The sequence below is a fragment of the Neolamprologus multifasciatus genome, chromosome 16 (genome assembly GCF_963576455.1).
Source record: "Neolamprologus multifasciatus chromosome 16, fNeoMul1.2, whole genome shotgun sequence".
In the NCBI taxonomy this organism is placed as follows: domain Eukaryota; kingdom Metazoa; phylum Chordata; class Actinopteri; order Cichliformes; family Cichlidae; genus Neolamprologus; species Neolamprologus multifasciatus.
The window spans coordinates 771,010-784,957 of record NC_140454.1 but is presented as its reverse complement, the minus strand read 5'-3'; the positions used below and the strand labels follow the sequence as shown (position 1 = coordinate 784,957).

General features: G+C 42.6%; 2 protein-coding genes across 2 annotated transcripts in view; both read left to right on the top strand.

The window, feature by feature from the left end:
* Positions 1-13,868, top strand: part of sctr (secretin receptor) — a 27,636-nt gene extending 13,768 nt beyond the window's left edge. Inside the window, exons 8-10 of the mRNA XM_085136206.1 lie at positions 9,372-9,510; positions 9,774-9,815; positions 11,340-13,868. Of these exons, the coding sequence (XP_084992332.1) occupies positions 9,372-9,510; positions 9,774-9,815; positions 11,340-11,504 (346 nt within the window). The 3' untranslated portion in view covers positions 11,505-13,868. The remainder of the gene's footprint in view (positions 1-9,371; positions 9,511-9,773; positions 9,816-11,339) is intronic.
* Positions 5,918-7,347, top strand: LOC146499936 (uncharacterized). Its single transcript, XM_085136485.1, has one exon. It carries the CDS (start codon positions 6,133-6,135, stop codon positions 7,345-7,347), a length of 1,215 nt encoding a protein of 404 aa, XP_084992611.1. The 5' UTR covers positions 5,918-6,132.
* Positions 13,869-13,948: the final 80 nt, after the last annotated feature.

Below are 13,948 nucleotides of genomic sequence, written 5' to 3'. Positions count from 1 at the left end.
TGTGATTGGATGAATGAATTAGTTGTATAAAGTGCTTTGAGTGCTCAGACAGAGTCCATTTACTAGAGGTGGGAATCACCATACATCCCACGATACGATATTATTGCAATTTTTAAAAATATTTTGCGATATTCAGATTCTGTACATAAAGGTAAACTTTATCAATATTCATTTTCTCTAATATCAAAGTCTCACACTCAGACTTTCTCTCATTTCAGTTTGATTGTTGACAAACTGAACGGTTTGTATTACAGTCTAGTCCAACTTAACTGAATCAACCATCTGGTACAATTATAGCTATTCTGAACTATGCAGTTTATGAAAACTATTTAGCCCATTCAGCAACTGAAGAATTTGAAAGTAAATTAAAACAAAATATAATTTTACATTAAATCAAAAAGTTTTAAACTTAATTAAAATAAAACATGTCTTAAATTAAAATAAGTAAACTGTCATGTTTATTGCTGCCAAAAAAAGTTAAACACATTTGGACAGTGAAGGAATGTCAGGATTCTTGCTCAGAAAAAGGATCAACATGCTCTGAAGTCAGAGCACAAAAACCTTTTTGTAACAAAGTATCGATTTCTGCTGTCCCTGTATCGATACATTATTAGCAAACAAAATATCACCATACTACACAGTATCCATTTTTCCCCACCCCTACCATTTACCGTTCTTCACTGACGCGTTGAAGGCAGAGAAGTTGCGGTGATGCATTTGATGAGTGTATAAAGATTAATCTGGCTTTTAGGTGGAAGAAGTAATTGGTTTCAGCTCACCTAGCAGAAAATAAGAAAAGACTCTTTTATTCAAAAAAGTGCTCATGATTCAGTAACATTGATTAAACAGGTCCAGTGTTTGTATCACTACTCAAATAAAAGTATGAAATATTACTCATACGTTTTAAATCTGCATTTAAACACCCATGTGATTTACTGATGGAGAAAGTAATTTGTGAATCATTACATTACCTTTACTTTGTAATAGTAGCTGGGCACTTGCAGTTAACAGTGTAACACTAAACTTTTCAAATGCTCACAAATCTTTTTCTTTTTAGCACCTTAGATCTTAGAAATACCATAAATCTTCTATTTGAGTCAGAACGCTTGGAAAACCTTATGGTGACAAGAGGAAATTGTCACGTAAAGGAATGTTATTTTTCTGTCACTATGTTATTATTCACATGCACAATCATTATTTCATCATTACTTCATTAGTCTGCATCACTTATCATTATCATTATCCGGTTATCATCCTTATTATCATGTATCATTTACCACTTAGTATATTTGCCAGAGCACGCAGAATAACACATTTGAGATGTAATATTATCATGCATAGCACCAGCATAGTGGTGGGTCACAGTAAGTCAGATGAGGACGCTGAACTTTCGTTGGCCGGGGCCTATAATAAATCACACTTTCACACTCGAGTACACAGTTGATATGTTCCCAAACACCGGTGATGGGAAACAGCTAGTTTCAAGTCCGGGAAAGGGTTGTTGTTGTTCTGAAGAAGATGATTTCCAGGAATTGTTCTGACGTCATAAAGGCTATAAAGCTTTCTGTAAAACGGGCAGAAGGGGAGACCGGCCTCCCACACTGTATAATACGTGTGTGTTTAATAAATCACTTTTTGGACACTCCCTGGGACTCTGTCTGCGCTTACTTTTCCTTCCAAATCAAAAAGAACTTTACATTTTGGTGCCGAAACCCGGTTTGGGGGGAAAGAAGACGCGCTGCGAGGGAGCAGAGCTCCTCGGGGGTGCCAAAAGACGGGGGAATCCAGGAGGGGACCCACTGAGTGACAAAAACCCGGGACATAAAAGGTCAGTACCACCTGTTGAATAATTTTTATCCAAAGGTACTAAATGCGAAGTTAAAACTAAATTGAATGTTCACTCAGGGGGGGCTTCTGCTGGGTTCTGTCCGTAGTGATTTTATTTAATTAGGACAATTAGTGGTAAAAGTTTGATAAAATTCTCGCAAAAGTTATTGCTGTTTATTTTAGAGGGGGTTTTCTGTGTTTTTTGTGTGGTGTTTTGGGGTGTTAAAGCTAAGAGGCTTGGTTTATGTGCCTTAAGTGAGATTGTGGAGTTAGATGCCAAGCCCTCGTTAAGGTTAGGGGAATTCGGACTCATTGGGTGGTAGAAACGCGGTTTCGGGCGTCAGGTAATTAAAAACTGAGGGGCTGAGAGTCCCCAGGGACGCTTTTAAACAGTGTATAAATTAACCTAGACCGGGGTGGGACCCCGTAGAGCACAGTTGTTCAGCGTGTAGCAGCGACAGGTAATCGTAGACGTGCGGTTGCCCCTGGTGACGCCCAGGTAGCTCGGGTGGCCTCCCGCAGGATTTCGGACACCCGTTAAAGGCCAGGTAATCAAGGATTACCTTTATACTGTGCTGTTTGGCTGAAGGGTGTGACCCGGCCGTGACTATTAACGTGGGTGACAGTGAGTTTTAAGTAAAGCTGAACGCGTGAGGTTGATTCCTTGACGCGAGACGTGGAGCGACCTGTCAACTTGCGGGGAGCGGTTTTAAATTAATTAGGGCTTAGAAATCTGACCGCGGCCGGTGAGGGCGTTCCCGACGCGGGGTTATTGATCATCAAGGCTGGTTCTGTGGATCAAGGTGAAGCCTGGGCTTAGAGCTTTCAAATTAGTCAAAAACTTAGGAACACTGGTATCTATACGGGCCCGTGCATGTAAATAGTGTGTAAATACCGGTGTAGAAGCGCTTATATTGTTTAAAAGCTTGCATGTATAGGCTTGCTTTCGTGTGTGGTGGAGAAAAAAGAAAAGCGTCTCTGTTTCTCTGTCTCAAGCAGCTGCAAAGGGGGGGGGCTTGGTGAACCCCGCAGTGTGTGTGTGTGAGGAGAAAGAGACTCCTGTGCCGATGTGCCCATCGAGTATTAAAGGAAAAACTGTTTTTCTCCATTTGTTTAACTGTTCAACTCGGTCCTTTTCTGTTTGTTTAATTCCTCCAATTTCTTCTTTAGTTTTATTTCTCTATCTAGGTGATGTTGTTTGTGGGGTGTAGAAAGGTAATCTCAGTCTCGCCAAGTGTTTCATATTGCGAGCTGTAGGAAGGTGAATATAGTTGTTTTGTCCTGTTTCTTATGGTGTGATTGACTATATAAAAGCAATAAACTGTGTGATTGCTGGATGATTTTCGGCCTTGTTCCAGAAGTGTACAGGTGTGTGGTTTGTCTTTGTTGATGTTTTATATATTGTGAGCTGGTTGATTTGAGGGGATTTCTCCCGTTTGGGGGAGGAGTGCCTGTGTCGTGATTAGTTGAATTATGTTATGTTAAAACTTTGTTGAAGGTGTGTGAGTGTGAATTTTTGTTGGTTTCTTGTGGTTAAATTGAAGTAGTGGATTTTAGAGGTTTTGGTGTCTTGTGAAGGAGGGTGCTGTAACGTTGAGTAAAAAGAAGAGAGTGAGTGTGTGTGTAGGTGCGGCCCAGAGAAGAGGGGCAGTAAGCCGGTTGGGTGCGTTTGAGCGTGAGAAGGGAAATACGCCGAGCCTACTTCCGAAGGAGGGGCTTAGCAGCGGCCATTTTGGTGAGGGCAAGGTTTGGAGGTGGAGCTAAGTAGCGGCCATTTTGGTGAAGGTAAGTGAGGTCAACAACAAAATGGCTGAAAACAAAATGACTGAGATCGGGAAGGCGACCCCTAGTGGGGAGAAGAACTATAAGCCACTCAAGGAACAGATAGCCCAACTCAAGAAGGCCCTCAAGATCACCTATGAAGGAGCTTCCAAGGAGGTTGCTCGGCAATGTAAAGACATGGAGAAGGAGGTGAAGAAATTATGTGAGGATCAACAGATAACGATGGAGGACAAAATACCTTTGCATTCGGTTTTCCAGCTAGGAGCTGAGGAATGTGAAAAAAGGATCAAAGATCTTGAGGAGGAACTTGAGGGGGGTTTTAAGGGGAGAAAAGTGAAGGCAGAAAAGAAACAGATGATGGAGAAACAGAGTAAGTACTGTAAGTATGTGATTGTCTGCCGGGGTGTCTCCCCCTGGATGAAAGACGAGGTCAATGACCCCACGCCAGGGCTGGCAGAGGAAGCCCAGGCCGAGGGGAGGTTATATTCCAGCTTGAAGGGACTCCCTGGTGCACCGCCCCCTCCCTACATCTGTCCAGTGCTGACCCTGGAGGGTGGCACTCTTTGGGGACCGGAAGGGAAAACAGGAACAGTTAGAGGGGGAGTTGTGGATTTTCAGGAGCATCATGCACCATCGACGCCTGTACGCGACACCAAGGGGGTCAACGCAGGAGTGTCGCAAACCCTGCCGGCGGCAGCTTCACCGAAAGGGACTCAGCTCGAGTCAGCTGCTGGAACTTCAGGTGGGGCCATAACTATACCAGGTGTGACTTTCCTCCCTAGCGCTCTCTTCAGCCCAGAAGGAGCTGAAGAAGCTCAACCTGTGGCTTCCACAAGCGCAGATCAGGTGACACCGCAACGGCCTAGGCAGGGAAATGCATCCCGGGAGGTCTGGACTTCAGAGGAAGATACGCCTGTGTCGCCGCGGCAGAGGCCATCGAAGGCGAGCCAAAAAGCCTGTCAGGAGCCAGGGGTTGGCGACCTAGAAGAAGGCCAGTGGCAGGGACAAGTAATAGGGAAAATATCTACTAACCGAGAAGCTGTGGTAAGGTTAGAACAGACCTTGAGAGACTGGGAAGTGGAAGGCGTGCCAGCACCACACCTATTAGCACAAACGCTTGAAGCATTGGAGAAGGACCTCGCAGCGTCAATAGGTAAGACACGGAAATCCCGAGAACTGTCGAACCTGAAAATCGAAGGGTTTGCCCCAAGCGTTCAGGGTGACCCAGGGAGGAGAATCCTCCGGTCTGAAAGGGCCTTGCAGGGCCTGAAAAACAAAAGACAGTTGATCTTTGAGAAGAACCGGAAGCAGAGTGTCGCATTGCAAACTGAGGAGGGGCCGGGGGACACTGAGGAGGAGTCCCTCTCAATGCCTCTACTCCAGGGTTTAAGGGGCGAGCCAGTATACCAGCCTTATAACATCAGAGATTTGGAGGCTCTGATGAAGCAACTGCCCCCTATTACAGAGGGAGGAGCTGCGTGGCTGAGGAAACTGGGGAGTCTTACTGAAGGAGAAGAACTTGCCCTGGGAGATTTTTGTGCCATGGGTGGAAGGGCCTTCAGGGGTGGAGGCCTGGCAGATGTGGAAGAGATAGCAGAAACCACATGTCAACCAAATGATGTCCCCTATGCAAGGGTGCGAAATGCTCTCTCAGACGCAGTGCGTGAGAAGTATCCGACCCCTAATTCAGGCACCATGCCTAGAATATTGTGGAGCCCAGAACAAGCTCCTAGAGAGTTTATAGAGCATGCAAAGGAACAGTGGATTGTGCAGACAGGAGAACATCCAGGACAGGAAGGAGAACATCGGGCGTGGTTCCGATGCGCGGTGTTAGCCGGTTTGCCAGAACGAGTGAGAGCAGACCTACAGAAGAATCCAGATTTTGCGGTGGCAGATTCGGTAAAATGGGAAAGGCATGTTATACATCGGTTGGAGCTCGAAAGGGACGAGGTGACCAAAAAGAAACACGACCTGGAGGAGGCGCAAGGGCAGTTGGTAAAATTAAATTTGGCTGAGGCAAGAGAAAAATTGAATGAGAAGAAAAAAGAAAGTAAAGAAGGTGCTAAGAAAATGCTGGTGGCAAAGCCTCAGGGCGAGCCGGGGCCTGATTGGCCGGATTTGGACCCAGTCGTGTATCCTGATGACCGATGGCCCGCCAATGGACCAAGGCAAGGAAGACCCGCGGGGAATTGTGGGGCTAATAGGTCGTTGAGGGGGCGTGGTGGATCTCAAAGAGGAGGCGGACTAAGGGGTCGTGGTCTGGGGGGACCTATGCTGGACCTTGATCTGTGTAGAATGTCTGGAGGACGAGGACACTGGGCTCGTAACTGTCCTACGCCATGGCTACCAGAAATAAGTTATCAACCACCACCCCAGGTACAGAGAGCGCCGCGAGGCAGGACATTCCAGACAAGGGGACTTCAAGCTCCCAACCCTGGCATGGCGCCAGTGGCTCAGTATCCCCTGGCCAACTGGGGCAGGGAGGAGGAGCTGTACTGACGGGACCCACAGAGACCCGGCAGCATGGGGATGGCAGACCCTCTGTTGCCGATGACCATGGAAGGGACTGAATTGACCTTCCTGGTGGACACTGGAGCGACTTATTCAACGCTGAGACAAAAACCAAGCAGTGCCACACTTTCCAATCACATGGTCAGTGTTGTGGGTTTCTCTGGGGTTCCAATGACTCTGCCGACAACCAATCCAGCCCTGACGGTGCTGGGAAAACAGACATTGAAGCACAGCTATGTGGTGTCTCCCCATGTGCCTGTGAACTTGATGGGCAGAGATTTGCTCATTAAACTGGGGGCCACTATCATGTGTTCAGCTGATGGACTAACAGTGACACTTCCAGGAGGAAAAGAATTCTTTTGCCTGGGGACTTTTTCAAAGAACCAGTATTTGCTGCAAGACTGTGAACAATCTACAGCGGATATATACTGGGGTCGGTTGGTGGATGAAGGCGTTTTGAGACTGTATCAGCTGTGGAAACCTTGGATTATGGCCTTGGCTGTCTATTCTCCTCCGCGAGACCCATACCACGTCACCCTCTATTATGATAAGAACGAGGACGAAATTTATAGAGACCAGTTCCAGACTGAACTCGAGAGTCAGACTTGGAACATACGTTCTCAGAACATCTATGTTGGTCCTGAAGGCGTCGCTGCAGGAGTAAATTTAACCGACGAACAACGGCCTTGGTTCAAAATGGGGCCTGATTCAGTGCCTCACATCACATTGGCGGTCCATGAGGGTCATCAGGCCAGGGAGCTGGGAACAATGGTCAGGAGAGCTCTCGACGAACCTTGTTGGCGACCCACTCAGATTCCAGATGTCTGGTATTCGCCAAAATGCAAAATTTATTGCATCACTGGTCTGTCAGATGACGCAGTGGTATTGGAGCATAAACAAATTTCAAGAATTCATGGTAGTGAAAGAGTAGATCATGCTGACGCAGTGGCCGCACTTGCGACTCTTCCTGATACTTTGTGGTCAGCTGGGTCTACGGATGTGGGCCTGGCAACTTGCTCGCCGGTCTCGTTCCAGCTAAAGTCTGAGGTACCAATTTGGAAACCGCAGTACAGACAGAAAAGAGAAGCAGAGGAGGGAATTGCAGAGACAATAGAAGGGCTATTGAAAGTAGGAGTCCTTGAGCCTTCACAATCTTACTGGAACACGCCCATTTTGCCAGTAGAGAAGCATGGGACAGGAAAGTACAGGATGGCACATGACATCTAAACCTGTTCTAGGCTGGAAAGTAGCGAATGGACTGACACTTGGAGAGAAAAGTTTACTACAGGCATCATTCACCCATCCACACATGTTTGTACAATACTTTATTCTGTGGCTATAAGTGTTTATTAACTATCTATGCAACTCCAGATAAACATAAAAGCAGCAGCAGCACTTTTTTATTAGTAACTATAATGTGATTCCTGAATTTAGTATTTGTTATACATTTTTACATTGTAGACAAATGCAATATGATTACAGTAATGCATTACTTTGAGGGTTTATACACCACAGTAATCCCACCATAAAAGGTGAGCTACTTCCCCACATAGCTCTAGCTGCAGGTGTATAAGATAATCATTCAGGTCTTACTTGACTATGTCGGGTTTCACCACTGTAGCAAGTGTTTGAAATGAGTTAGCCACTGGATTCCTTCATACTCCTGTCCAGTGTTGGTCAAGTTACTTGAAAAAAGTAATCAGTAACTAATTACTGATTACTTCCCCAAAAAAGTAATCCCGTTACTTTACTGATTACTTATTTTCAAAAGTAATTAATTACTTAGTTACTTTTTAAAAGCACGATTTACAACCTGAATAGGTGATAAAGCGATAGATCTTTCAGCCCAATTCTACTTTTTCTACATAATCATCATACAAAATGTAATCAAATGGAAAAGTCTCTTTTTAAAACTTGTTTTATTAGTTTTAATCTTTTAACTTTATGCATCAAGCAAAAATGTAATTATCTGCAACATTCTCTGACTGGAAGAAATTAGTTTAACATTTAAACCTATTTTCTGCACATTCCAGCACATAAAATAAAATATTTTGTGTGTTTACACTCAGTCTTTCAAATAGATGCAAGTAAAACACAGCAGAAAATAAATAAAGTCAAAGACTAGCGGTCCTGTTGCTCTATTTTCACCTGTAAAGCAGGAGTGGGGTAGGCGGAGGTTTACCCTGGTGCAGGTGTGCCGCGGTCAGTGGAAGAATCCGCGAGTTTCTCTGTGAGTTTCCCATTACGTCGTAGCTACTCGGTGCTTGCTCGGAAGTTTAGGGTTTTTTCGCTGTAAAAAGAAGTTTTCTTCCCACGCACAACGGACACTAATGTTTTTGTCTCTTTTTATGGAATCAAACTCAAAGTAAGGTCAGTACTTCCACGCTTTAAACGCTGCACGCTCAGACTCTCTCTGCACTCGATATATGATCCATTGTTGATCTGCACACAGCTGTTGTCACGAACGTCGCACTCGCTTACGTCACTGTCATGAGACATTCTCGCAAAAAAATCACGGTTTTAGTAACGCAGTAACGCAGCGTTCCTACGGGAAAGTAACGGTAATCTAATTACCGTTTTTGCAATAGTAATCCTTACTTTACTCGTTACTTGAAAAAAGTAATCAGATTACAGTAACGCGTCACTGCCCATCTCTGCTCCTGTCACAGTAATAACAGTTGTGCTTTGTTGTTTTCTTTAAAGTGGGACTGATCGAGAAAATTTAAATCCAAAAGTTCTTAAGGTTCCTAATTTTAAGTCAGATCGTTGAATCTGAGCAATATGAACATGAACTTGATCATGTTGTTGGTGTTGGGGTTGAGGTGAGACTGCTTCATAACATAATCAGATCAAGCTGCTGAGGTGGATTTGTGCAGCTGAGCAGTTACGCCCTGTGTTGCAATTTGCAGCTAGATGTGTTATTTTATTTAAACTCGAATGCCCCGACTCACAGAACCCGGAGAACAAAACACATGTACGTTCATCTTTAACATTCGGGGTGAATCGGTGTTGCAGAGTTTCTGTGTCACTCAACCTTTTGATCAAAATTTTAAAAATGTTAGCTTATATTCTAAAAATGGGTAAAAGGACCGACATCTGCTTCAATTTTGTGTTTAAGTTTGCTCTTTTTGATCACAGGTTTTTATTTTGTCCTTTATATCTCAGTGGTCTGTGTATTATTATCAAAGAGGTTTGTAGACTTTTTCACTTTAATTCTAACGGTTCATACGCTGTTATTCTTCAAACAACAGGAAACTTGCCAAGTCATCCTTCCTCCTGGTGTCGCTCTTTGGCTTACACTACATTCTCTTTGCTTTCCTTCCACACAAAGTCCGCGGCAGGACCTATGAAATCTGGAACTTTATTGAGCTGGCTTTTGCTTCTACTCAGGTACAGTAAAGCCATCTGTACGCTGTTGTCTAATCACCACCTTTAATTTTCTCCTCACACAGAAGTCTATTTGTACACGGCAGGAACATTGGTGTGTATTTGAACAGTGCGTTTGTTTCTGCAGTGAAGAAAGTGTTCTTTAAAGAATCATTTGCTGCATTCAGCAGCTTCGTTGTATGAGAGACCAGAACAGGAAGCATCTAAAAATATCCACATGCACTAACAGCAGCCTGTCAGTTATGTTTCTGTACGTGTTGTTTCAGGGATTCGTCATAGCGCTTCTGTACTGTTTCCTGAACGCGGAGGTAAGGCTTATTTTTCCCTTTATACCCATGAAACATTATGTTGTCAGCAGTGCGGTGGTTGTACCATCCATCCTAGAAACAACCTAGAAATATTCAGGCTGTAATGAAGATTTTTTGTATAACTTTTATATAATTTGATCAGTGCCAGACAACTGTGTTATAACAGACACGTGACATTAGTGACAGTAACTGGCTGTTTTATTTATGACTTTCTTTACATTTCAAACATCATCAAAGTTGCATTAATTTATGAAGTTTATCTTTTTGAAAAGAACACATTTGAAATAAATATGGCTGTCCAACTTTAAGAAGGACTGAACACATTGGGTAAACAGCTGGCACAGAAACAAACATTGCGTTTATATTTAATTGCAAAAGATTCCTAGAAGAAAGCACTTTGATTTATTCAGTACAGACCAAACAAACAGTCGTCCAAGTTTTTCTTAATGAGCTTACACAAAGGCAGGGCCGGCCCAGATCGACATGTACAATAACAATATATGAGATCTTCACTATTTGTAACAACTGTCACTTTGCCTGGAACCACTGCATGTGTGGACTCAGGCGTCATAATATTTTTCTATAAATAAATAAAAACTAAAATTGCCCAAACTGGCCATTTAATAAAGAATCACAAGGTTAAGGTTCTTTGATAGTCCTGGTCCCAGTGTTAATTTTTCTCAGACTCATACAACATCTTTCCCCGTGTACACCCAGGAATTTTTACAGTTTAAATTCAACCTACTGTTGAACCTCCTGGAGTTTTGGCACTTTTACACCAATCAGTACACAAGACACTGCTGACATGATTAGTTCTTGAAAAATCAAATGGAAAATAATAATAATAATAATAATAATAACTAGGGCTGTGCGATATGACCCGATATAAGGCATTTATCGCCCCGACAACAATATATAATAACAAAAGTTTTACATTTTCTGTAAATTCTGTGAATCTCGGGCATTTGTAAACACTCTGCATTCATGTGATTCTGTTTATTTTGAAAAATCTCAACAGGATCTTCAGCTTTATTGTGAAAGGTTTATGTGGAAATAAATAGCGGAAAAGCGGATGCTGTTACCGTCGTTGTTGCTAACGACAACGCATAAAAACAGTCGTTTGTTCGTCCGTAGTGTGGTTATATTAAATATAAGAAAAAGAGAGAACGTCTTAAACTCTACAGTGACCATCAAAACGATAAAATAAATATTACCGTAAACAGTGCAAAACAATAGCGTAATTTGAAACGATAGACGTTTTCATATCGTCATCCGATATATGTGGTTATATCGAACAGCCCTAATAATAACAATAATAATAATAAACCCATATAGTAATTAATATGTAATATCTGGGAACACTCGGCTTTTAATTTTATGGCCAAGAAGTGAGGATCTGTTGCAATTTAAAAGTTTAAATCCACAGAAAACATTTCTTCTTTATCACCATTCTGACTGTGTTTAATCTTAAAATATAACTTTTCCCCAGTGTAGCAATAATTAATAGCAATAATTGTTCTCCAGGTGCAGAACGAGATCCAGAGGAGGTGGCGGAGGTGGAAGATGAAGCACCGCGTGCAGTTGGAGCACAGGAGGAAGTGCGGCAGCATGAGCCAGAGCGGGGGTGGCCCCACCAGCATCGCTCTTCTATTTAAATCAGCCTCCACACCCGAGTCTGGTCTGGTGTAGCGTGATACGAGCTTCCTCAGCGAGAGAAATACAAGATGATGTCTTCTTCATTTTAGACACAAATGTGTGCAAAGAAGGCAGAGCAACAAAACTAAGTACACTTTTCCAAATGTATCTGAAATGCAATTTCAGATTATTTATATATATACAATCCTCATACACTCACATGTTAAAATATCCAGGTAAATGCCACTGAACGGGATGTTTGCATCATGACACAACAAATGTAGTTTGTGGGAAACAAATATGTATAGTTTCCCATTCATAACTGTACAGTGAGTAAATTATGAAACATCATTATTTGGATATTGATAAGTATCCAAATAATTCTCTTCAGTGTCAGCCAGTTTCTGTTGGCTCGGTCTGACCTCTGCTACAGCAGGACACTGAGTGGACCTCTCCTGTTTGTTGTTTGAATATTTTAATTTAATTATCTGATGAATGATAATGCTGCTGAATATAAAGTCAGTTCTGTGGTTTTAATTAGTAGAATTCTAGTATTTTATCTTTCTTAGCACTAGTTATATATAATATGTTGCAACATGCAGGATCTTGTTAATGTTATATGAGAATTTTCAAAATAAAATGTGAGAATGTGTAAAACATGTTAATGTAACAAGTGTCACCTGGCAGTTTGTTGCTCTCTGCCAGGTGATTGGCTGAAGAGCTGTGAAAAGGTAGTGGGTGTGTGGGGTGAGGTCAGCGCTCTTCTGTGGAAAAAACCAGAGGCGATTAATTGACTCGGGTGCGAGTGGGTCTACTGTCGGTAGGAGACTTTTGCCATTTTGTTTGGATCATGTGTTATTGTAGGTGCCCATTTTTAATGTGTGTCGTTGGACTTTTGTAGTGTGAGCACGAGTTTTAATGGAAGAATTGATCAAGCCCTAGATCGACACCGCGCGGGGAGACTGATCAATATTGTAGGTATATTGAGTGTTTTAGCTTTGTGATGTTGAATGGTTTCATAAAATTGATATTTAATTGGATAATATTTTAATCGATAGTGTTGCTTTTGTTTTTCAGCTGTGCTGTCTCTGATGTCCTTTTTTTTTTTGTTCTTTTCATTGATTTGTAATTTTGTTTTGGTTAGTCCGTCCAGCTGTAAAGACGGTTATTGATTGGGAGTGAGTTGTGTAAGGGCGGACTAACCTCCTTCTTTGTTTATTTATTTGTTTGTGCCACTTCCCTTTATATTCCAGATTACAGGTCATGCATGCTGCTTCCCAGCTGCGCTGAGACCCGAATTGTTTGCAGTGCGTGCCGCAGGTGAATCGATTGCAGTGTCGCTAAACGGGTGTAACGGTTTGCAGTGTTGTGTAATTTTCACACCATTTGTGGTAAAGCTCATGTGCAGCTGGGATATCAGCAGGAGTAAGTCCTGTCTGGAAATAACTGGGAATTTGTATGTTTAATTAATGTAATAAATAAATTATCAATTTATTTCTTTGCCCCGTTTACTCATCCCTTGTCCTCGGTTACATTTTGGCGTTGTCGACAGGATTCAAGGGAGTGACCATTTTGGTTTTTTGGGGGTTTTTTGTAAGGGCAGCAGGGACAGGTTTGTAAGATTGGAGCGAAGGAGCAGCCAGGTCTCAATCGCCATCATGGAGGGAAGTGAGCAACAAACAATGGACCAACGTATACTGGAGTTGGAGAATGAACTTAGAAACTTGAAAATGGCATCTGTGGGTACAGAGATGCCCTCGACGTCAACAGGAGCTTCAGGAAGTGAATCAGAGACTGTGAGACCCAATCCTGTGGTATATGTTTAACAGGATAGAAAGTTGCCATTATTTTCAGAGAAGTTGGACAATATGGGCTCACTGACTCTAGATGAGTGGACTGAGCAAATGAGAGACTTTGTGCACACGAGAGGCAGAACAGAAAAAAAGCACACTCAAATTATTTTTAACCATTTAGAGGGTACTGCACGCACTGACATGAAGTTTTTACCAAAGGAACAGAAAGAAAATGTTGAGAAGATTTTTGATACACTGAAAGAAACTTACAGCTGCTTAGATTCCCACATTTCTTTGCAACGCAGATTTTTCAATTGTAAACAATTAGAAGGTGAGTCTTTAAATGACTTTTCTCGTTCTCTGATGGCTTTAATGGACCAGATTATTAAAATGGATGAAGAAGTTTTGTGATGGTGTTAGAGATCAGACACTGAGGATCAGGCTGAGAGATTTGATTAATGCCAATCCCACAGTGGACGATTCGTGAGGCGAGAGCCGAAGCGACCAGGTGGATGGCACAGTATGAGAATCTGCCTTTTAGGTCCAGATATAATCAGTCTGCTTCAGTCTCTGCAGATATGCAAGCTTCCTGTGAAAGTGTAAATTGTAGAACATCAGAATATGCTGAGTTGGTGTCCCCTTTTTAAAGCCCAACGGACACAATTAGAGTTGGTCGTTAAGGCATTAAACCCACAGGATGTGGCT